At 39.7% G+C, this 25,423-nt stretch overlaps 1 protein-coding gene across 1 annotated transcript in view; it reads right to left on the reverse strand.

Annotated features, from left to right (window-relative positions):
* Window positions 1-25,423, reverse strand: part of ESRRG (estrogen related receptor gamma) — a 227,056-nt gene that overhangs the window by 41,147 nt on the left and 160,486 nt on the right. Inside the window, exon 5 of the mRNA XM_040985312.1 lies at window positions 22,426-22,587. Coding sequence (XP_040841246.1) covers window positions 22,426-22,587 — 162 coding nt within the window. The remainder of the gene's footprint in view (window positions 1-22,425; window positions 22,588-25,423) is intronic.

Consider the following 25,423-nt stretch of genomic DNA (forward strand, 5'->3'; position numbering starts at 1 on the left):
CTTTTGTAGAAACATCTCAGAAATTTATCCTATGCCCCCCAACCCCTGAAAACTCTAAATCAAAAAACAGTAGTTGTTTTATGTCTCTATGAAAATGTGGCTTAGAAATTCATGTTTCAACATGTATTTTTTTAAGAGTATGACATGTGTCTCCACTGATTCACTATTGAAGCTGTGATTACATTTGCAGTACAGTCTTTGTCTACTGAACAGATACTGTGTACATCAGGTGAACAGTTTGGTAACATCATCCTAAAATCTACATTATTATACCTATTTTTCACATCTTCTTGACAAGCACCATTAAGAAATGGACCATTTTAAAAATAGAAATTATGAAATTTTTCACATGAAACATTTGTTAAAAATGAGAAAACATCAGAGGGTTGTTTCAAAGATCAAACTAATGGAAACTTTTGATAACTGGAACTTGCATATGTTGCAAATTTAAGTGATAAAGACCTGAGTGAGAATATTGGAAAGACAGAGTGAACTCCGTGTGTTTCCTGACCATCATTCAACCTTTGGGTCTTATCTCCTCATCTGAACAAGATAAGAGGGTAAACACAACAACCCCAAAGACATGTCATAGAAATCAAAGGCAAGTGGACAACAAATTTATTTGGGATGATTTTATAGTCCTAACATCCCTTACATGTGATAATCATTGTCACTGCTAATAAAAAAAAAGTAGTAATAATTCAGAACCCTCAAGGAAGGAAGCATTAAGTAGGTGCAGAATATAAACTGCAAAACATTTTAAAGAAACCTTAGTCATTGTGGTTGGAATCCTTCGAAATCATTATATTACCTCTTACTATTATATCTGTTAAATGTACGTTGGATCAGAATCAGGAATCAGATCTGTGGCTACACTGGGTGGCTCTTTAAGTCACTGAAGGATATGGGGCTTACACAGCATCCTTACCGAGTCTCCAGGGACAGGTTTTTAATCCGTGATCTGGATATTATGTTTTCTGTACAGACACTCTTACTTTGAATTGCTGTCCATGGAATTCCCTTCAGCATAAACCTCCCTTCAAATGCAAGAATAATTAACACAGAATAAGCTTTCATGGCCTAGGAATGAGGGACTGCAGAACGCCTTTGCAAAAATGACATATAGCTCAACCAGAACCGACTTTCTGTTCTTTTTTCTACAATGTCGTGGGGAACTGAGGCTGTTGGTATGGTACTATCCCCAGCTGGACAGGCTAAGCTGCAAGACAGTGACATCAGAGAGACTGAAATAAAAAATTCCACATAAAAACAGTGATTATTGCTTATTGTTTTTCCTTTAAATGATTAAAAAAAACTCAACAATTAGAAAATGGCAGCAGTGTTTAAGTTATATAGCCTCATATATGTTTATGTCATTTTCCAATGATTCATGCAATATAATCGTATATTATGCAACATTTTATACAAACTTGAAAATTCATTGTCAAGTTTTTGCCATGCTTATCCCAAGCAGCTGTCCTAATAAAGTGCAGATTAATATTAAGATTTATGGTTATTCTGCTGTTATTTGTACAAGTCCACATAAAATACTTCTCCATTAAAATTCAAATGTCTTTAACTATATAAAACATTTATCTGAGGACTCAGAACTGCTGTCATTTATTGTTTGTAAATTTTCACACATTAATTACATCCAAATAAAAAAATGCTTCTGTTTGCTGAATAAATGTGAATACACATGGAAGTATTTCTTAAAATGTGTATGCCGACTTGATGTGCTATAATGGCTCCTTTCTCATCACATATACGAATGTGTAATTTGCCACATAATAAATATCCTGTGAGAGTTCCAAAAAAGTGTTAATTGAAGAGTGCCATGGTCATTTGAAGAGTTCACTCATAGAAAATGTTTTATTTTTAAATACCAAAGTTGAAACTTTCGCTGCTTATCTGCAAGGTGCTGGTGCAAGATATCACAGCTTCTGAAAGAAGTTATTGATCTTGTTGGTGAAGGAGGCTTCTCCTTAACGGAGGCTAAGATGGCAGCAAAGCTACCATATTTGAGTTATATATTAACGTATGAAATTTGCAAAGCTGAATGCAAACTGCAGGGTGTGAGAGTTTAAGAGGTGTTTCTCCCTCAACACTATCGCCAGAATTCTTTGTCGGGGGAGGAGTGAGCAGGGTGTCTTGCATGTACTGCTCACTCGGTACCAGCATTTCTGGCTTCTGATAAATCCCCCTCGCTACCACAGCATTGTGATCACCAAAACATATGTAGAAGCTATCAACCCTCCCCTGTGAGGCAAATTTGTCCCCCAAGTAGGACCTCCTGATTACGGAGATAATGCAAAACACATCTTTCCTTCTTAAATGAGTTATTACTTGCTGAGAATGATGGTCTCAAAAATACCTTGACTTGTCTAGAATTCAGCATTTTGCCCAACTACCCCAGGTACAGCTTTGAATAAGATTTCCTCTATTATCTATCCCCAAGCAAAATCTTTGTCTCCCACAATACCAGTTCTGCTTCATTGGTCTGAAAGCCATAAGGGAGGCACACTTGATTTAAACCTGTGTAGCCCAAGTCAAAATTATGAGGAACTTTTAACAAGGAGATCTGTATTTTCATTTTACACTGGACTCTGTCATTGGTATCAAATCAACATTATTGGATGGCAGCAGATGCTTTTAAGATCACACTGTGCTGTGAGAACAAAATAAAGCCCATTTGTCTAAACAAGTCATTTGTGTTACAACGGTGGGTCGGGTCAGGGTTTGGAACCCAACAGGACAATATTTCAATCTTACTTCCACTATGTTATAGGCTTTGGGGTCTGAGGCAATTATTTGACTTCTCTAAGCTTCACTTTTCTCAATTATAAAATGGTGTCAGAAGCAATCGTTAGATGCAGAATTGTTTTGAAGATTAATCGAGGTACTGTACATAAAACAATTAGTAGCAGTTCAATAACACAGCCTGATAATGACAATGATGTTGCCAAAACTCACTCTCGACTAGGATTAAAACATAAAATTCAACCTCAAGTGCTTTCTGCACAGGCTTAGAAGGCAGATGTTCAGAATTCCAAGTTCTGTCCCTCTGGTTGAAGTACCATTCCCTCCCTGCCCCGATTCACTATTAACCAAAACGTCCTAATTCTAGATGGTTAAATGTTACCAAGTGCTCAAAACCTGGCCTGAATTTTCCCATCCAGGAAAGTCCAAATGTCCAGAGGAACAGGGCTGCGCCTTGGCACCTGCTGCCATGACCCTCAGGCGATGGTGGGAGCAAGTGTGACAGCACACCTCATGCATTACAGATGTAAATTTTATTCTTCAAGCTGAGAGCCAAGTGATTAATTCTCATAGCATAGGGATCAATTGGTACAGACGCTCCACCTGTATTAATGTTTGTGTTTGTACGCATTAGTAGCGGCAGTACACCAACAACACAGGTGTTTGCCACAGAGCTGTGTAACATTCCCTTTCGCCGGCAAACATTGAGATCAGTACTTAAGGCTGCACGTAGCACTGCCAATTTTTTCAATTAGAACCATTATTGATTTGATGAAAAGGCAAATTAAACATACCATGGTGGTATGTAAATCGGTTAAAGAGAGCATAAGGTTCTGGCACAAGGCTTCAAAGGCTTGAGCTATATGGCTTTCATCAGCTGAAACTTGCAAGGGTCCCAGGCACCTATCTTTATATATGGGGTTCACTGAGTGACGTGGGCTGGTTGGCAGAACAGTTATCTGGAAAGGCCAGTACTGGATTTTAAAATGTAACAGTACTTTTGCAGAAAGAAAAAGATTACTGGATACCTATTGTCTTCAAGTGGATGTGGAAAAGAGACAAGACACAGATGTGGCATAAAATTGCTTTCATGGGGGCAGCTACCTCACAGCTTGCAAGAGTCACATCCATCCTGAGGCTTGATACAAGTCCTGGTTATTCCACTTATGATCTGGCTTCCTACCAACACACCTGGGCAGCAGCTGTGATGGCTCAAGTGCTAGAGTTGCAGCCACCACACGGGGGATGTGCAAGGAGCTCTTAGCTCCAGCCTTCAGCCTGGCTCAGCCCAGAGTGCTGCCGCCATTGGGGAATAAATCGGCACATACAAGCTCTCTCTCTCTTCCCTTCTCTCCCTCTTTCTCTGTATCTATCTATGTTTTACTCATTCTATGTATCAAATAAATAAATACAACCTTAAAAACTGTTTTCATAAACTGATGTTTCATCTTTTCTTGTTCAAATCTATAGCAAGTGAAGTGCATCTAACATATTAACAAAGTGACATTTTAAAAGGTTGATTATGCTGATTCAAAGGCTTATCTTGATCACAGCCTCAAGCAGCGTACATTCTCAATGTCCAAGCATGAAATGTCATAGCCTTGTCTATGACAAGAGTTTAATGTAATCTTAAATCATAATGAATGCTTTAATTTTTGAAAAAAAAATGTTATTCAAACACCAATGAATGATGTGCTTTAGTTGCACTAATAAATATGGCAGAAATATTGAAAATGGGACTCTTCATCTTACATCATAGGTTTCATCTTAAACAGGATGTTAATATATAAATAACACCACTAATAAAGTTAAAAATAAATAAATACAAAATAAAGTTAACACTTAGTTCAACCTTATGTTTGTTATGTTAAATGTTTTTCACTAAATTACTATACATTGTGTAACTCTAGCTAAGATTCCATCTTTCTTAAAAGTCTACCTTGGGCCCGGCGCGGTGGCGCAAGTGGTTAAAGGTCCTCACCTTGCACGCCCGGGATCCCATATGGGTGCCGGTTCTAATCCCGGCAGCCCCGCTTCCCTTCCAGCTCCCTGCCTGTGGCCTGGGAAGGCAGTCGAGGACAGCCCAGGGCTTTGGGACCCTGCACCCGCGTGGGAGACCCGGAAGAGGCTCCTGGCTTCGGATCGGCATAGTATCGGCCCGTTGCGCTCACTTGGGGAGTGAATCATTGGATGGAAGATCTTCCTCTCTGTCTCTCCTCTCTGTATATCCGCCTTTCCAATAAAAAAATAATAAAAATAAATCTTTAAAAAAAAAAAAAAAGTCTACCTTGATTCCCAGAGTTTGTATCATGGCATGACCATAGCATGTTGTCTTACACCATCAATGTACTTAGAACACAGTGCCATGGTGCCTCTCCGGATTTCTCACCGGACTCCAGGTTTCGTAGTAGCGTAGCCATATCCATTAACTGTCACATACTGCCTTATACAGTGATTAGCATCAAGGTTGGGCATACAATGGCTCAGCAGATTCAGCTGATATCTGAGAAGCCTATATCCATAGGAGAGAACTGCTTAAGTCTCAGCTATTCTGATTCCAACCTAGCTTCTGCTAAGACGCCTGACAAGCAACAATCACTCAAGTACCTGAATTTCTGCCACTCACCTGGCAGAAGTGTGTTGTGTTCCACCCTCCTGCCTCACCTAGCCTAGCCTAGCCCTGGTTGCTATGAACACCTGGGGATTAAATCAGTAGGTGGAGGATCTCTCTCTCTCTCTGCATTTATGTCACTCAGACTTTCAAATAAATTAAAAATAACTAAATCCAGCAGATTAGCATAAATGCATTCAGAACATTTAAAGTAAATAAGCAGTATAGTAAGGATTTATTTTTGGCAAATTACATGAGAAATTTTAACAATTTTCTAAGGAGTTCCCTTTTTTCCATGAAAAGCAGGGGCCACACAGGCCAAAGGATTGGCACAGTCAAATGTTAACCTCCACATTTTATTATATACAATATGACAAATCTGTCAAGACAAAATGGAATCACTCAGTGACTATTTGAAGTGCCACTAAAATAAGTAGCAGGTGTACAAGGTCATATAAATATGTTCTTCACATCCTATTTAGCAACTTACACTGGAGAAGGCAAACAACTTTTGCAGAGAAGAAAGAGAAAAAATAAATGTGATGCCAGCAACGAGTTGAGGCTAAAACAAAAAAGAAATATCAAAGAGGAGGAGAGATGCTGTGAATTTTAAACATCATCAGATCAATGATTTAAAAGAGGTTTTGTTTTTATATTAGAAGTCAGAAAAAGGGAAAGAGACAAGAGGAAACTATTGGGAAGCAAAAGTATGAATATTGATTACATTGTGATTATTAAATTGAGTCCAGAGAGATTGGGGAGGGTCCTCCATTTGTGACAAGACAATTTCCGCAAGTAAATAAATAAATAAAAGGGCAAGTGTCACAGTTCATCAGCAGATATTGAGCTGCCAGGCAAGCATAATTAGGGGAAAGACATTCAGGCCAGGTACTTCATCCATACAATTGCATTGCTTAACCCTCGAATTACAGCCACTTGCACGCATTAAGATTTTATGATGTGCCAAAAATTAAGTCCTTTTTTCTCCTGCACTGCGTAAGAGTAACATAACATGCACAGTTTTCGAGGGTAGCTTGGAGCCAAAGAATACATTGCCCAAACACAGAAGGCCTATAACTTGAAATTTTACAAAGTAAAGTTTTGTTCCCTTTTCCCCTGAAAGGAAAACAATTCCATTGAAACAGAAAAAGATGGCATCAATCATCTGGCGAGGGTGTTTGCTTTTTGTTTTCCTTTATTTTTACATTTGTGAGTTCATTTTGATTTGATAGGGAATACAGAAGCAGAGAGCTGGCACTGCCAGCAGTTTCTGATGGGAGACAGCATATGTTTTCTGTCATGTTGGCATCTGACAGCAACAGCCGTGCAGAAGCCAGTTCAAGTCCTTACATCAAAGTTTGCTTGCCATTGTGGGGACGTTGTTAGAAGTTGGAAAAAAAAAAAAGCAATGTCCATTTGAAGCTTGTCTGTGAACTTTGCATGAACCGCTAGGAATAATGTAGTGTGATGACAAGCCAGTTATACCTTCCACTAAATTTGCTGTCTGGAATGAACTGAAATAGTGTTTGGTTTGTGTAATTACGTCCATCTATCTTTATATTCCAGCGGCATATCGCAAATTGAAAATACTAAAAATTGACTGTTGGTTCTGATATTTAATGATTGCCAAAGACAAGACGATGATTTATTGGTTACTTACCGATGTGACACATTTGCATCTTATTAGACGGAGATTACTATTCCTTAAAATGCGGACGAGGCCTGATCATGTCTGATGGATTGATTTGATTTGCAAATGTAATCAAACTAATAAGAGGGAAAAAATGAGCAATAATGCCTTGTTTTTCAACTGGCAATCACTCCCCTGCCAACAAGGCTGATATCCCTGACTAAGCAGCCTTTACACAGTCTTCCTGTCGCCTCAAATAAACAAAGGGATGCTAAGAGCTTGATAAGAGGATAACAAGCCATGCATGGATGTGATGTGTAGCTCACACCTCTGAACTGCGTGGTTGCAGGGGAGAACAAAAGTGAACAGCAGGAGACAGAACATGACCTCAACCAGCTCTGGAAAAACGCTAGCTGTCACCATCTCCCTGTGCCCACACTAGGGCACAGTACACAGAAGGCACGTCCTCAGAGCCAAAAGACCGCTACCCTTCCTAAGGCACCAAACTGAGCCCTGTTCCAAACAGGATCCTTTCCCAGAGGCAACTTAACCATTTACATCTCCCAATGGCTACAGATCCACCACACCCACATGGCATGAGAACAGCTTAAAAATGCTTCCCGTGGGTTGCTGGCCTTCCCTCAGACCACAGCATATCCCTGACTTCCCGGACACAGGGTGACTCTGTGGAGGAGTAAATGCTCAGATTCTAGGCCAGGAAGAAGCACTGACAGCTGACTTCACTCTCACTGTCAAAATACTTCTCTAAGTCTCTCAAGTTTGGGAGACAGAAAAATGAAACTTATGAACCCAAATGAGCTGAAAAGATCCTGAACAGAAAAATTTCAAAACATGATGATGCTATGTGAATTAGGCATTATTTTCAACAATAAAAAATGGGAGTGACTCCAGCATAAGGTCCAGTACAATGCAGATCTTCAATATCCACTCTGCTCTTCAGCTTGCTACAAAAACATGTTACAGGTGGTATTTTTGCTAGGGAATTACATGTTTCAAGGTATTAAAGAAAATGCCAAGCTGAGTTTATAAAACTTATTACCATATTCATCTATCTCACCCTACTTAATCTTTTCAGGATAACTGGACCGCTCATTCTCAGTCATGTAAAACTCACGACAGAGGGTGGTCACACTCACGTTAAATAGCAAATACTTCTTTTCTAACTTTATAAAATTAACTTGGCAAAACAGACACATTAAAGCCATCACTGTGTATAATAGGTCAGATAACTGAACAAGGTAATTACAACCCAGGTTTATTCACAAGCTAGATTTAATCAAATGAGAGATATTGATAAACAACACTTTTTTTTTCAAAGACAGCATATGCTTGTGTGCTATGCTTTTGATGCTTATTAAGTAATATACCTTTCATGAATTGCTGTTAGTTTATCCTTCCATTGTTTAAGCTACTTAACTCTACATCAGAATCCTTGATGGCACCTCATAAGTCAAAATATTGGCCCCCTTTGGGCTATTGTTTATATTTTTCAGTCTCAAACTATTTCACCTTGTACAAAATAGAAGGAACTCGGGTTGACCCTAGAATAGTAATAATCCTTCAGAATACCGTATGCCCAAGATGTATCGAAGAATAATATCACTTATGATATATATTATTAAAATTTTATAACATTTACACTGTTCTTCAACATAACTTCAAGAAATATAATACATCATCCATTTCCAATATGGTTCACATATATATGATATGTGGTGCATGTATATATGACATTAAAATCTGTCATTATATTTTATATGATAAAGATATGACAATAATTTACTAATAAAGAATACTATACATAAGGATATACACTCTTCTAAAAAGCTACTGGTAGCAATGATAAATGGAAGAGTGCTGAATTGGGAATGCAACGACTTGAGTTTCTTGTCTCACTTCTGGCTCTTATTGCCTCTGACTTTGTAAGATCATTCAGCTTCAAAGATCTCAAGTACCCTTAACAACAAGCAAATGCTCGGTAAAGGCATTTAGCATTTGCACACTTCAAGATCTAAGCCTGTTAGACTGAGCACTTTTGTGGCCAATGGCACAGCCGTGTGTCACAAGCATTACTAAACTGAGCTGCTGGCATGTAGCAATACCAAGATTTGGACAAAGGATTCCACCTCCACAGCTTACAAAAACCCTACTAAAACAAAACGCTCCCCTTTGAAAATGCAAAGTTCTAGCCAGTGATTGCTAAAGGTATATTCCAACTCCATTATCCCTGGATTGATGTTTTAGGAAAAGAGACCCTGTGTTATCACCATTCTGTGTATGACAGTACACAAAAAAGTCCATGGAAAATCATTAAAATAGGAGGTTGTTTGGGGGCAAACATTTACTTTGAAGTCCTTACCTACGAGTCGTCAAAATGCTCATGAGATATGCATATTGTGGAACACTATGCATGGATTGCAAAATGTTTTGCACCAAAACTTGTATTTTTTAAAAGATTATTTGTTTGAAAGTCAGAATTCCCAAGAGAAAAGGAGATACAAAGAGAAAAAAACAGAGAGCGGGGGAGAGAGAAGAGGGAGAGAGAGAGAGAGAGAGAGACATGTTACTTCTTCTGGCCCAGGCTCACTCCCCAAATGGCCCCAATGGCCAGGGCTAGCCCTGACCAAAGCCAGGAGCTTTACCCATGGGTGCAGGGAACAAAGCACTTGGGCCATCTTCTGCTGCTTTCTTGGGTGCCTCAGCAGGGCCCATCTCAATGGAAACGCTGAGCGCTGCAGGGAGAGAGTCTGGTGAACGTCCACCTGATCCTGCAGCTTCTCTGCTCTCCCTCTGCGGCCCATGCCACCACGTGCCCTGCGCAGACGCGCTGGCTGGCGGAGGGGCTCAGCCCTTCAGGTAATTAATCCTTTGTTAATGTAGGTTAAGCAGGTGTGAAGCCTCCCTCAGACAGAGGCCGAAGCTCCTCTCGGGAGACACCCCAAGAATCGAAGTGTTTAATTGGGCTCAGATGATTCCCCTGCACACGAATCAGCTATGCTGCTGATCTAGGCACTGCATTATCAACTTCCTTCATCGCAATCCAGTTCAAGAAATCGGTCCTTTCCCCTTCTTTATTTTTATAATATTAACAGTCAGGACTTTGTGACCAGTCTGGCAAAGAAAACAGACTTTTGAAATTGGAATAGGTTTATGTCATGAACAGACATTGCTAAAGTTTGGGGACTAACTAACTATATATATATATATAGTTTGTTACTAAAATTATATATATATAAACATATATATAAATAAGTTTAATATTTTTTCTTTGTAAAAAAGATTATTTTATTGGAGAGTCAGATATACAGAGAAGAGGATAGACAGAGAGGAAGATCTTCCATCCACTGTCTCATGCCCCAAGTGACCACAACGGCTGGAGCTGTGCTGATCAGAAGCCAGAAGCCAGGAGCCCCCTCTGGGTCTCCCACAGGGGCACAGGGTCCCAAGGCTTTGGGTCATCCTCGACTGCTTTCCCATACCACAAGCAGAGAGCTGGAAGGGAAGCAGGGCCACCGGGATTAGAACTGACGCCCAAATGGGACCCTGAGGAGTGCAAGGGGAGGACTTTAGCCACTAGGATATTGCACCGGGCTCTACATTTTTCTTTCTTTAACTAAATTACAATGCACTAGTACTCTGGAGTTCATACAGACCTTTGCTTTTATAAAGGTCTTTTATAAAGATCTTGTCCCTGTACAACATCTGTCATTCTTGCTAGAAACAAACAAACAAAAAACTGGCCAAAAAGAAAAATAAACCATGAACTATAGAATATCTTTTTCTGGGAAAAGAACTTTTTTCTTCTTTTTAACAGCACTATCAAGTATTTAGAAACAAATGTGTTAAAACATAAACTGCTTGAAAAATTTTGTCAATTAAAGCGATTTTGACAGGCTAAATGGGTTCTTTTAATTGCATTCTTCTAATTGAGGTCAAGTATAATGGCTGAAAATTGCCCTGAAACAGGGAGTCCGCAGCCTGATCTGTATTTATGTTAAATAGTTTGTGTATAAGTGCATGGAACTGTGGACATATATGATAGAGTGCGAAGATATCAGCGTTGACTTTTACAATGCCATTTTTAATAAAGACAGTCAGGCTACTTTTGACATCAGCTTCCCTGTTACATGAGTTGATGATTAAAAGAAAGAGAATAGAATGAAGATACAGTTAGATCTGAGTAGTGGCTCGATGATACGATGATGGGAACGCCGGTCATGATTAACAAGGAAGGTTCCTGCTGGACAAGGAGGAGGCAAAGGAGCAGCCAACGGCAGCTGGAGCTGTCACTCTCCTTTGCTGCTCTGACAGAGCCTCACGGACACACTGCAGTAGCCTGTTAGATCTCAATATCACAGAATCTTCCCTGATCCTCCTTGTACCTTTCAGGCCTCGCAAGTGCTCCCAGGGAGTTCAGTCCAAATCCCTGTCCTCTTGGCTCACCCATGCCAGCACAGCTATCTTCACACATCCAAACCACACCTGGTATGTCGGAACAGGGGTGACTTAGCCACCGCATCCTGGTCTGACAAGCAAGTCGTCTGCCTCTGTCACATGAAAGAATACAGAGCCCAGGCAGTCATCTTTGGGAGGAAAGGAATCTAGAAGAGCCAAGTGTCCAAGTGCTTCTATACTGAGATTTGTGATCTAGAATTATTTCATACTCACAAGTATGGTGATTAAAAAACAGTTCTCATTCTTCGCAACACTGACGCAACTACAAAACAACCCCTACTTCCATGTTACCCATGCCGTTTTGTGTACGGTAGCTTGAATACATCTCTTCCAAAGTAAAATTAGGCTACTTTCCAGCTTTCATAAACTAATTGTGATATGCTCATTCCGCATTACGTAATTATTTATAAAACTATATTATATGATCCCAGAATTTCTGAGCTCACCTTTTTCAGTAGGGAACACAGCAATTAGATTTTTTTTTTAAAGCAATCACTTCTTGGTGTGTTTGAAAGGTCCTTTCCAGGAACTCTGAATTCTCTAGAAGACTGTTTCCCCAGTGCGTGAAGTCTCGCGCTGCCATACAATTTATATCTCTTTCCTCACTCTTTGTTTTTCAGCCCTTTTCCCTGAGTGTCAAAGTCAATTTAGTGCATTTCACTTTGCTGAATAAATCAGAGGCGAAATCCTTGCTAAAAGTGAAAATTTGATTTGCTCAAAGGAGCTTAGGGCAACTATTAATCAATGTATCCAGAGTGTCAAAGCCAAGGCCAGCATAGACAGGCATTCATTTGGAGATTGGCTGAGGCAGATAAAGGGGACGCAGCAGGGAAAACGCAGCCAGGCACCAAGAGGCATGGGATCAGGGTTGAAGAGAGGGTCAGGGGAGAGCAAAGGGGAAGACAGACCGCTCCACGCAGTGCTCCGTACTCCTCTCCAGATTCTTCCTTTATAAATGAAAAGGCCATTTTAATCAAAGAGGTAAGCATATGTGAATTATACTAATCATACAAGCCTTTATAGGACAAGCTTCTCCCAAGATCCAAAAGGCTTTCTCTCTTTCATTCATCGGCTAGCCTTGAGATGGAACTAAAGCGTCAGAGGTAACAGCTCCATTAACAAAAGTCAGAATCCAGGAACAGACAAACAGGACCTCAGCCAAGTCCACAGGATGTCAATATTTTTACACTCTCCAAGTCTGTTTCAGGTTTTTGAAAGATCATGATACATGATAAATTCAATGATTAGACTCATCCTGTCATTTTATGCTTCAAGTTAGCTTACCCATGACCATACTCTACCCCAAAAATAATGTATTTTAGAAAATACTACATGTAGAAATCCTGACTACTTAGGGATGGAATATTTTCTTTACCTAAGTTGACTCAAAACTATTTTTTTCAAAATTCACTTCTAATCAGATAATTCTTTAAAATGTCAACAGCAACTCATTACCTTAAGTAGAAAAGTTGCTTTCCTACTAAGAATTTCAAAATTTCCCACGCTGTGGTCCTTGTTTTGGTCATGCCATACCTTCCCATCCACCTTTCCAGGGGCTCTGAGAGAGAACGCATCACAGACCTCATCACTTGCCATCATTGCCGATTCATTCTTCTCAATCACACAACACACTTGTGTGGGTCTTAAAAGCAGAATTGCTGAATTTGGGTGGATATCTCTGATGTATCGGATCAGATGCTTGGCTCATTAAATGCTTATGCAAGGCAGGGGATGAAGAGAGAGGCAAGCTACGACCCAAAGTTTAGTAGTGGAGCGAACATTTTTGATATGGTTGGAAGTCTTATCACAAATAATCAATTCTACTCCAGTTCACCTGAAACTTAAGACCAAATGTAGCATCTTCAGTACCTAGAGAATCTGACCAGTTGGCAAGGGGGAGCATCCAATCACAACAGCCATTCAAGAACTTTTCTACCTATTCGTCTGAGTAGCTAAACAATTTTGGACTTGTCACACTAACACTTGTAACCAGGCAAGACTAAGTTACCCTATAATCACGTAATTTTGTCTTTCTTATTCAATCTCCTTTACTTTAACCTTCTATTCTATAAAGATACAAAATTTTTAGAGAGAGAATAACTATATTACGCTAGCCTAAACGTGCTATGAAACTCAGGGAAGCAAACTGGGACAAACGACAGAGAACAAAAGGGAAATGGGTGAGGACTGGAAAGATAGAGGGAAATTATGGGTAAAACTTGCACTAAAGTTATTCTGTGGGTCTCAGTAACATCAGCAACAGTGTAGGTCACATTGGTGACTCTCAAGTTTACTTTTCTATAAAGCAGGGCTCATACAAATGAAACCAGCTAATGAATCATGTCATAAAATACAAGTTTTTAAAATTGTGTTATAGGGGCCAGCATTTTGGACATGGCAGGTAGAACTGCTACCTGTGACTCTATTATCCCATATGGGTGCTGGTTTCTTTCCTAGCTGCTCCCATTCCCAGCCAGCTGTCTCTTCATGGAATAGGAAAAGCAGCAGAAGAATGCCCAAGTGATTAGCATCCTGCACCCATTTGGGACACCCAGATGAAGCTCTTCAATTTGGCTTGGCCCAGTCTCAGCCTTTACAATCACTGGGGAATGAACTAGCAGGTGGAAGATCTGTCTGTCTTACCTTCTCTCTGCAGTTCTTTCAAGTAAATAAATAACAAATTAAAAAAAATGCTTTTTAAGCATTTGTAAGTGCTTTGTAAAACTTATACAGATATTATTTCCTTCATATGTAAGTTTAAACTCATAATAAGAACAGAATACAGCTGAATGATTCAGTTATGAAACTAACAAAGCGGCAAATCAAGGAGATAATCATAAACATATCATAGACATACATGCATAGGCTTATGCAGACACATAAACATGATTCCAGGTAAGTACTATGTCATGTAAAACTTTTAAACTTCTCACAGTACTGATCACAATGCAAGGCACATACCTGATATCCTTAAATACAGTGCTTACTGTAAAACTGCAATTTTCCCTTTAAGCAGAGGTACACAGTGGGACAACTGTGCAACCTTGGCAAATATATTTGAGGATGCCTGGGGACAAGCAAAAGTAATGCCTACTAGTGAGAAGCAGAAAGGAGCAGAGGTCACCAGACGCATAATGACAACAGAAAGTTTGTAGGACAGGTCACCAACAGTGGCTCTGTGTACAGAGGAGCATTCTCCCTGAGCCTCCTGAACATCTGCGGCGTTGTCCCTTGGTTTGGGTGTCTGCCTTGGAAGTCCTGCTACTTCTCTGTACATCTACATTTTCATTTCCAAGAAGGGTAGTTACAAAAAAAAAGTAGTCCTTCTCTGACTCTTCAGATAATTTTTTCCAACATACTTCTCAAAACTTCCTGTTCCCGTTTCTGTATCCTGCTTACGACTCCAGAGGCCGACTGACATTCTGCTACTCAAAGTTTGGCCCAGGAGAATGGGCTAGATTCTTTAGACTCTCAGTCTTGCATAGCTAGGATAGAACAATGGCAATATCCTCACTATAATCCTTCTGGTGGAAATAACTTAGAGATTTCTTGATTAAAACTGATGATTGTTCTGAACATTCTAAAATGACTTTTATCAATATGAATGCTGCAAGTCACTTGGTTTTATTGCCATAAATGACCCTATATATGATACCTTACAAATAAACATGAACATGAAATGTTTTACATTTTTTAAAGTTCAGTAAGTTTGTGGCTTTCAGTATTTTTCTTTTGACAGGAAGAGAGACAGACAGAAATCCAATTGCTGGTTCATTTCCCATATGCCTTGCAACTGCCAAGGTCAAGAACCAAGAACTCAATCCAGACGCCCCACATCACATGGCTGACACCTGAGACATCTCTGCTACCTCCCAGGGCCTGCATTTGCAGAGAACTGGAATGAGGAACAAATCTAGGATTCTATTCCCTGTACTCCTCTATGGAGTACAGGTGTCCAAGCAACATCTTAACCTATACATATATATAAAATTTTCATTTGTATTTTTTCTCATTTGATTTTCACAGTAAATGGCTGTAACAATTCAGTAACATACAGAAAAAGGAATCAGGGCCTGCTGCGATAGCCAGTGGTTAAATCCTCGCCTTGCATCCACCAGGATCCCATATGGGTGCTGGTTTGTATCCCAGCTGCTCCATTTCCCATTAGCTCCCTGCTTATGGTCTGGGAAAGCAGTGGAGCATGGCCTAAATCCTTGGTACCCTGTAACCATGTGGGAGGCTTAGAGGAAGCTCCTGGGTCCTGGCTTCATATAGGCTCAGTTCTGGCCATTGTGGCCATTTGGGGAGTGAACCAGTGGACAAAAGTTCTTTCTTTCTGTATCTCCTTCTCTCTGTATACCTGACTTTCAAATGAAAAAATAAAATCTTTCAAAAAAAAAAAAAGGAATCAACTTTAGCTCAGGTTTTCTGATTTTCCTTTCAGAACCATTCTACTTTTATTAACCACCACTATGGCTACACAAGTACAACCTGCCAGAAACATTAAAGACAAATTTCAAAATTTAATCGTTGGATATTCTGATTTTAAAAGATTTACTTCCCTATTTGAAAGGTAGAGTTACAAAAAGAGAAAGAGAGAGAGAGAGAAACAAAAACAGATATTGTCTGTCTGCAGGCTCACTCCCTAAGTGCCCGGAAAAGCTGGGCTGAAGGCAGGCCGAAGCTACGCACCAGGAGCTGCCTCAGAATCTCCCTCAGAATCTCCCATGTGCAGGAGCCCATGGACTTGGGACATCTCCCACTGCTCTCTCAGGCATATTAGCAGGGAGCCAGACCAAAAATGCGACAGCCAGGAAGGGTACCAGCATTCATATGAGATGCCAGCAACGCAGGCAATGGGTTTAAACCGCTGTGTCACAATTCCAGCCATGAAACATTCTTAGTCTTATTAAGTGCCAGGGCTTTACGTCTCACATTGAACTTTTTTCCCACTTAACTAAAAGACTCAACTACTTCAGCATTCTGAACTCATTATGTACATTAAAGAAAAATTAATCCAGAAAGAGGCTGTAATTGCTTTAATTAATTCACGGCAAAGTAGAAATTACAACCCCATGTGAATGTAGTTATGGGATGTTGTAGAGGGTGGAGCCGGGGACAATGAACAATTTTGTGTTGTGCATATTTTGAATCAGTGAATCAACAAGCATTTATTAAGTCAAATGATCCAGATTTGAGAGAGTTATCAGGTGCCACATACATTACAACTCCCCCTTCAACAAGCACACCCTGCCTCGTGAACATCAAGTCACACAAACACAGCAAAACATATTTTGCTTTATTACTGAAGACATAATTGTCTCATAATCTTTTCTGCCACACTTTTGTGCTTTTGTACACATCCTAACCACTTAAGAGGGCTATCAATCAGAAATGGCATTGTAGGGGTGGGCATCTGGTACAGTCTTGAAAATACCCACTGTGACTCCCATGACCCATTGCAGAGTGCCTGGGTGAGAGCCCTGGCTTCACTTCTGATCTAGCTTCCCATTAACCCTCACCCTGGGAACAGCTGGATAATCTCTGCTTGTATCCCTGCCATGCATGTGGGATTGAATGGATTGAATGGCTTGAATTTCAGGCTCCAGTTTTGGTCTGGACCAGCCCTGGGTTTTACAGTCATGTGGGGGTGTGTCCCAGGAGTGGGAAGTTATCTCCTTTTCTCTCATATAATTTTATTAAAATTTTTAAATATTGGCATTTTATACAGTGCTAGGTAGTTTTAAATGAGACCTCTCTAACTGGCGGGAGGCTAATACAGTATTGAGAACTGGTTTGGGCATAATGTTTCTTAGAACAATCAGTATATCCTTGAACAATATCCGTTGCAAGACATATTCAAATGTCCTTGAATATTCTTTTTACAAAACTTCCACTCTAACAATGAAATGGTTAAATCCATCATTTCATATATTCTCTCACTGCAGAAAAAAAAAATCTTAAATATTTTGCTGGCCAAATCATTTAGAAACACATCAACAAGCAATTTTTGATATACTTTCCTAACAGAACATTGTAAAAATAAAAATGTTTCAGAGCAAATGGAAAATGTTGGTTTCTACAGCTTAGATGTTGGTTTCTTGCACAAATAAAAATACTTAAAAATAGTTTATCACTTCACCTCTCTGCAGTGTGGTTTTCTGAGTGCTTAGTATCTCCTGCATCCACTCAATATGAAGAAAAATTACAGGGTTTTTTGTTTCTTATATTTGATTACGACAGACATGATTTTTAAAATGGGACCAAACTTGAATCAACCCCTTCTTTTCCATACCACTGCTTGATTTATCATGTCAAAAATAAACAAGCCAAACAGAAAGTTTGCCTAAATGAGAAATGTTAATATTTTCTAAAATATATTTGCTCATTTAATTGCTCAAATACCTTCCTGTTCTTTTAAGGTAAACTGTCTTGCCAGATCCATCAATATGTGTCAGTCACTTAGACGGGTCAACTAATACAGGCTATGCTTTTTTAGGCACCATCTGACTAAGCATATTCTGCATTTTGCTAACAAAGTTGTAGTCCATAATAATATTTTCATCAACCCCCAAGAACAATAACACATTTGACGGTGGAGCTGATAAGCCTCTTATCACACCCTGTGAAACCTAGCTCTAATATCGGACGGAGCCTCCATTACTTGGCAGCCCATTCTAAAAAAAAAAAAAGGCCAACAATGTGGAGAGAATGAAGTGGCGTGTGCAGTGCCTCCGTATCTACATAAAAGAGATTAGACGCGACAGCGTTCCATTTTACAGCTCAATCATATTGTGTTAGCATGCGCTTATCCGAGCGCGGACGAAATTGAAAGAGAAATAAAAAAGAGTCAGGCAGATAGGAAGCAGAAAAGCGAGGCATGAGCAATTTCCAAGGATATAAAAGGATGCTAATGGCGGGGCCCTGTCATTCTTAAAAAGGGCTATTAGGGCACCATCATCTGTTCTTGTGCCCTCATGCTCCTCCAACTAAAGTCAAGCATTTTCTAAAGCCCTCGTGATCTTTTTCCTTTCACAGATAAAGTGTGGTCATGTTTCATAACAACACTTTCCCATTTATATGATGTATTAATATAAGTCAACTAATTCTATTTACTGATAAAAAAAATCCACTCCATATGTATTTTTTTCAATATTTCCTTTTGTTGAATTCTTCACTGTTTTATGTAGCAAAAGCAAAGGGACAAAAGTACACTCAGAGCCGTGCAGAAAGGCTACTTATCTCAGCTGCTAAGTGTCTATGTGTGTGATTATACGAACTGAGAACAGCAAAGGGATAACAAAGACCTGGATTTCAGTACACTTTTAAAAAATATTGCAGTTTAATTTTTAACATAAGCTTTATAAAAACAAACAATTTGAAGTTAAGGCTGACAGGTGAGATTTCAATTTTGGTTTGGCTTGCATTTCAGAAGTGACCTTAAGGACAGATTTAGCTTATGTGTTAAGAACACAGTTTTACGTTGATCAAGACAGAAATGTGACGTTGGCCTTGATATTCTCTTGTTCAGTCCGCCCCAGTCCATATTCTACAAAGCTCACTCTAGTCCTGAGATGCCCAGCATTCCTGAAGGCGGAACAAGCACGTTGGCTAGTATCGGGACATCCTCTCCTACTCACACACCTTGAATGGAGAGACCGTATGCGGGCACAGTGGATTGAGCTAATGTTTGTAACACCAGCATCCCCTATCAGAGTTTGGCTTCGAATTCCCCCCAGCTAAGGCAACCACGAAGGCAGTGGATGCTGCCTCAGGGACTGGGGCTCCTGCCACCCATTTAGGAAACCTGGAGGAGGTTCCTGGTTCCGAGCATCAGCCTAGCCCAGCCTTGGCTGTTGTTACTGTTTGGGGAATGAACCAGCAAATCAAAGCTCCCTCTTTCTGCCTCTCCCTGTCTGTCACTCTATAAATAAACCTACACACACACACACACACACACACACACACACACACACACACACACACATACACACACACACCCTCCCCATGGTATTCATACTGTTAAAAAAAAAAGTTTTTCCAGTCCATTCTTGTTTTCCGTGTAATCACTGGGTATCAGGAACATCAGAGCCACGACTCATCACTTCGCAGAGACCCCCTAAGACATTTGCCAGAGGAACAACGTCAGTCCCACATAGTCTTGCAGCAACTGTCTCAACAACTGGAAATGACGTTACTCCTAGTTATCTCAGACACCGGCTTTACAGGAGCCACTGGAGCCCTGTGCTGCGACAAGTGCCTTTGTAAACTGACATTTCTGCTTAGATGCACAGTCAGAACTACACATTTATCACTGACGGCTCCTTCCCAGAAGGACCAAAAGGAGCTGTTGAATGTCCTGGTCTTTATTCTGCAATGTTTGCATGATATCAAAATAATGGCTTAACAAATCCCTTAACTGGGGGAGAACTTAGCAGGGTTCTCTGAAGAAACAGAGGGTTTGCAATCATACTGCTGCAGCCCATGTCATGCTGTTGTTACTAGAAAAGCAAGATGTGTTCTTCCAAATGCAGTCTTCTCAGGGGCTAAAATATCCTAATTCTACTGAGTGAGTAAGACTGAATGTAGGTTTTGATGGCACTGGGAGCATTTGGGAAGCTGAAGTATTTTGCCCCACCCCCCTTACCTCACATCTCCCTATCTCTTAATAGACAGGTTGGAATAGTGGTTCTCCACGGGACAGGGCAGGGGTCAGCTGGTGAAACTTTTCCCCACCAAGTGTATGTGGAAATATTAAAGAAAAAAAGTTTCCATTTTCCCCAACTGAGAGTCACTACCAGTTCTAGTGGCTAGAGGCCAAAGGTACTGCAAAACATCTTACAATGAACAGGACAGTGTTTCACAATAAAGTTAGTTCAATCACCAATACCAACAAAACCAAAGCTGAAAAAAAACCCTGAGTTATACTAATGATAATTCTGTGTGTATGTGTGTCCCTATAAGAAGCAGGAATAAAGAGAGTCTTCAAAATATTTATGGGAAAGGCATATCACAAAAAAAAAAATAATGGTCTTGGAGCCTATGGTGGTATCTTGGACACAGAACTTCTAGAAGGCAACTATACATGGAAGAGTGGGGTGGAAGGCCATTTTTTGGTGGCTATCAGCAAGGTCTCCAGAAACAAAGACAGCTCACAGCACCTAATATTGAAGGTGTTTATGTTGGAGAGGGAACTAAATTCGGCTCGGGGAAGAGATAGTTCTGTGTGTACAAGGCAATGAACACAGTGACTCCTGGTGGCAAACCCAGCAAAACCAGAGTCATCTGGGGAGAGAGAATCATGGAAACAATGGTGTGTTTTGTGCCGAACTCCAGAGCAACCTGCCTGCAGTGCCCACTGGACACAGAAGCCGTGTGGTGCTGCTCCTCCTGTGGATTTAAACTAATGAAAAGCAGACATGTAAAAACGGAGTTGTTATTTGACAAAATGGAAAAAAAAAATCTATAAATGGATCAAGATGCTTCCACATCAAAATAACTTACCTTTTAACTCCATTTTTCCACAAACATTTTAGGCTATCACATATTAGTATAAATGCTATCTATGATTATCTAAAATTGTCCATGGATATTTCAGCAAATGTTTGTTCCACTTCTTTCAATCCATTAACACTTTGTTTCCACCTACTTCTCATTAGCATTGAAGCCAATGCTGGATGCTTCCACTGCCACCATTCCTGACATCTTAGCATCTTTTATAAATCCTCTTTTTCTTTTTGTGAATGTCATAAAGATGGGATTACAATCCAGACACAATAGCAATGATGGACACCATCAAATCCTCATCCTCCTTTTAGATGGACTAACCTTTGTGGCAGCATCGTCTACAGAACACACTCAAGCTCACCTATTTAACTAGTTTTGACTTAATTTGGGGTGCTTTATTAGCAAACAGTGTAAGACAAAGTAGCTGGTATAATACAGAGTGATGTTTAAATTAGTTTACAATTTGCTTGGTCTCATCGAGAACTGCACCGAACAAAGCCATTCAGAAATGTCAGCTGTGTTCCTAACCACTGTAACAAATTGTCGCCTCAACGCTGCACACCTAATGACTTCAAATTAGCTTCACTGCGATATCGCCTGACAGTTCGTTACGACTGTTAGCAACATAGCTGGCGTATCATGACCAATAAATTGGTTTCAGTGTGGGCTGGGAAAGGGACTTCCATCAATTTGATTAAAGAAATTACTGTAGCATTCAAAGCATAAAGACAAACTAGTTTAAGGAGGCAGAAATAAGTTAACTGTACCAGAAAAACATCTCTCATCATTCAAAACTTGCTTTGAAACTGTTTGAAGAGCAAAGTCCAAAAACTAAAAATGAGTTCAAATAAAATACTCAAAATCTGTAATCAGGCGTATGGCATGGACCAAGAAAGAAAATTAACATCCTACAATATAATATAACATCTTTAAAATACTTTAAAATACTCACTTTAAATGAACATGAGAAAATTGATCCTATTAATTTAATATTTATTTTCATAACTCATATATGAAAGCATAGTAAATATCTAACTGTAAACGAATGTAAAGCTTATGATTGCAAATAACAATTCAATGCAAATAGGCACCATGAACCACAAAATGAGTTATTCTTCAAAGAAACAGAGACATTAGACTACCACTACTGAAAGCAATTGTAAGGTGAAATGCACAAATATTTCCTTAGGAAAAGAGTCAGAATTCTAAAAAGGACAGAGCTATTTTTAAAAAGTCTTCCCCCTGCCTTTTATATTGATAGTAGTAACTTCACATATGAAAAAAATAATTCATACGAGCTTCAGGGGTAGCAAAAAAAATAGAGCTAAATGATTGTATTAAGCTCTGAATCAAGCATAATCACAAATATGAAGGTTTTCAAAACAACAAGATAATTTTGAATTGATTAAAATCTTTGCTTTTTTGTTTTCAGAAAATGTACCTGGAATATGCTTCGCCCATCCAATGATAACCACCAACTCACGGTCGGCCAGGTCACACAGTGTAGTGAGGGCTTTGATGTCACTGTCGGGGACGGTGGGGTCAGGCATGGCATAGATCTTCTCCGGTTCAGCCACCAACAAATGTGAGACAATCTTGTTATCTGCGGGATCAGACCAGAGCAACACAAGTTCACTAGCATCAGCATCATCCCTCCTTTATAATCCCAACACGCTGTGTATTTTAAAAACAATACTAATAACAATTCCAATAGCCTATATTACATGTGAGGTATTTGGGCAGTGTCCAAACACACACACACACACACACACACACACACACACACACACACACACACACACACACAAGATGTGAACCCCTGAGATTGTGGCAGAGTACACTCTTCTGTTCTTTGTTCTCCCTGCTGATTATGGAAGGAAGGACGCGTCCTGCAGTTAGAATTTTTATATCAAACAGCTTGATGCTTTCTCTGTTTTCCTCTTTGATTCTTCAAGTAGGGTCTGGAGAATCCGATTAAGTACTAGTATAGAAGAGCTTTAACATAAAAACCAAGGGTAGCCCATTGGAATATTAAAATGTAATGCGAGAGGTAAAGGACCAATGTCCACAGTCATGAAGCGCCTGAAAGTCATCAATTGTGTTAATTCTTTAAAGGAAGAGCAAAGGTCAAGCTCTCGCCTGGGTGAGCAACTGACTGTATAACTCCATCTCCGTGGGAGGTACCCAGTGAGTCTTTCTCTGCTTTCCCATTGCCCAAGACATCCTCAGCCAATCTTCTAAACATAGCCACTAACAGCGGCTATCCACAAAAAATACTCCTACTTAAAGGTTACATTGTTTTGTCTTGCGAGTGTCTAATTCTTTCATGCCTCTCGTTTCATCTGTTGCCCCAGTTCACTCTCCGGTTCAGACCTATGTGTCTGAAATTTCTGATATATGTTTGAGAAATCCTTCATAAAATAAACACTCGAGACAAATGGGAAGCATCACATCAAATGTGCTCTATTGCTCAGAGGCATGTGAGAGTTTATGGAAGGGGGGTGCAAAGCCTTGCTAGCAGAATGGCTTTTCTCACAGGCCCTATTTTCCATTTCTACATGTAGCTTTGGAATTGATGCTTTCTTCAACCTGCGGAGATGCAGATAGGTAAGAATGAACTCAAACTTTGCAATACGCTATATGCTGTCGCTCAACAAAACCAGGAGATGACATGGGAGTTTTGTGAACCTAGACAAAATTTCCACTGTTTACCAGATCATTTGCCTTTTAAGTTTAATTTTATTTTTAACTCAAAGTTAAGGGTATTCACAAAACTTTGTTTTAAATGTGGTCCTCTTTTAGCCTCCTTTCATGAAATAGTAAGAGTTAGCAGCATTTTTTCAGATATGATGCCTCAAATTGTTTAACAAGACTAACCTATGAACTGCTTCGCAAATAATCAACAATCGTCATCGGTAGTGCCAATCAGTTACTATCAAAGTTAATATGCAGATTTTGAAGTAAATATTCTCCAATACCATATTTTTACAAACAACGTAAAAACAGATTCTTTTTTTAATTTGCAGGATATGCAAAGATTGGCATCTATTTCATGTAGATCCCAGAAATACAATGCCTAATTTTGTTATTTACACTTAGAAAAGTTGACAGCGCAACAAAACCTGTTAACAACCACTAGATTCCCAGGCACAAAAAAACAAAATCTTGTGATTCTAGGTCTTTTTTTTTTCCTAAGGAGGAAAATATAACATGTTTTATGCAAGTCAAGGGCTACTTAACTTGCGAGGTCAGAGGAATCTGGTTGAAGCTTAGAAATTCCCATCACTCAGGAAATGGAACAGCCTGCGGCACAGTTTCTAAGTAAATCTTATTTAATGTTTCCCTAATTAGAATCAATAGAACCCAATTTTCATTCCTGGGCTTTGCTGTACACAAACAATCAGGCAGGGTACAGACATCTCCGCCGTCACCTTGCCCGCACAGCTCCCGCACCATCTCCTGACACTTATCTGACAGGATCTGAAAATTAAGTTTTATAAATGTTTGTTACAAAAACACGCTAATTGGATGGACTAAGGAAATTAACACAAAGGCCCTCAGATAATGAGTAATGATTTATTAGGAGTCCTCTTTATCTCAGACAAATGGAGCTCACTAAAATTGCTGTAATCTTCTTAAAGATACTTGACAAGCCACTTCCCAATTTCTCAGGTTTACACAGGAAACCATAGATGGCCTTCTCCCATGTTGACTTAGAAAGGGGCTTGCGCTCACTCATCTTTCAGTAGAGGAAATTCTCAATGGTTTTTCAGTCAGTGCTTACATAAAATAAATGAGAAATGGGACGTCTGCATATTATTAAATCCAGGAACACTAAACCTCTAATGAAATTAAGCATTAGTGTTTATTGCATTTTATTGTATTATCAGAAAGGTTTTTTTATTATAATGTGCAAAATCTGCTTAATGCAGTCCTAGATTGTATTTGCAGAATGCCAAACCGCTTATGCAGGCTGAAGCGAAGATGCCAGATTGGACAATTGAAGGTATAATCAACATAATGTTTTTTGGAAAGGCAAAAGGAAACTATGCCATATGTTCACTTAAGCTTTAATTTTATGTAAAACCGGTTGTTTTCCCTTTGACATAGTTAAAATGTCCTTCCATTTACAGTTCAGAATCTGTTTTATTTATTTAACAGATTCCCATATGTTCACGTGTAGGATGAACAGCAGTGACCCCTCCTGGAGACTGCAGTCCAGGAGTTAGAAGTGGACAGACACTTCCCTTGCCATCAGAACCAAACTACTCCTAACCATTCTAGAACTGCTGTAGAGGCAGCCTCCTCTGATGAGGGCTGGTTGTGTCTTCTTTGACAAAAGCAGCAAAATGGGAGAAGTCTTCCCACCAAGGCACTCTACCTAGCATGAACTCTTTGCATAAACATGCTAAAGCTCGAGCTCTGTGGCACGACAGCTA

The sequence above is a fragment of the Ochotona curzoniae genome, unplaced genomic scaffold (genome assembly GCF_017591425.1).
Source record: "Ochotona curzoniae isolate NIBS_2020 unplaced genomic scaffold, NIBS_Ocur_1.0 contig_430, whole genome shotgun sequence".
Classification (NCBI taxonomy): domain Eukaryota; kingdom Metazoa; phylum Chordata; class Mammalia; order Lagomorpha; family Ochotonidae; genus Ochotona; species Ochotona curzoniae.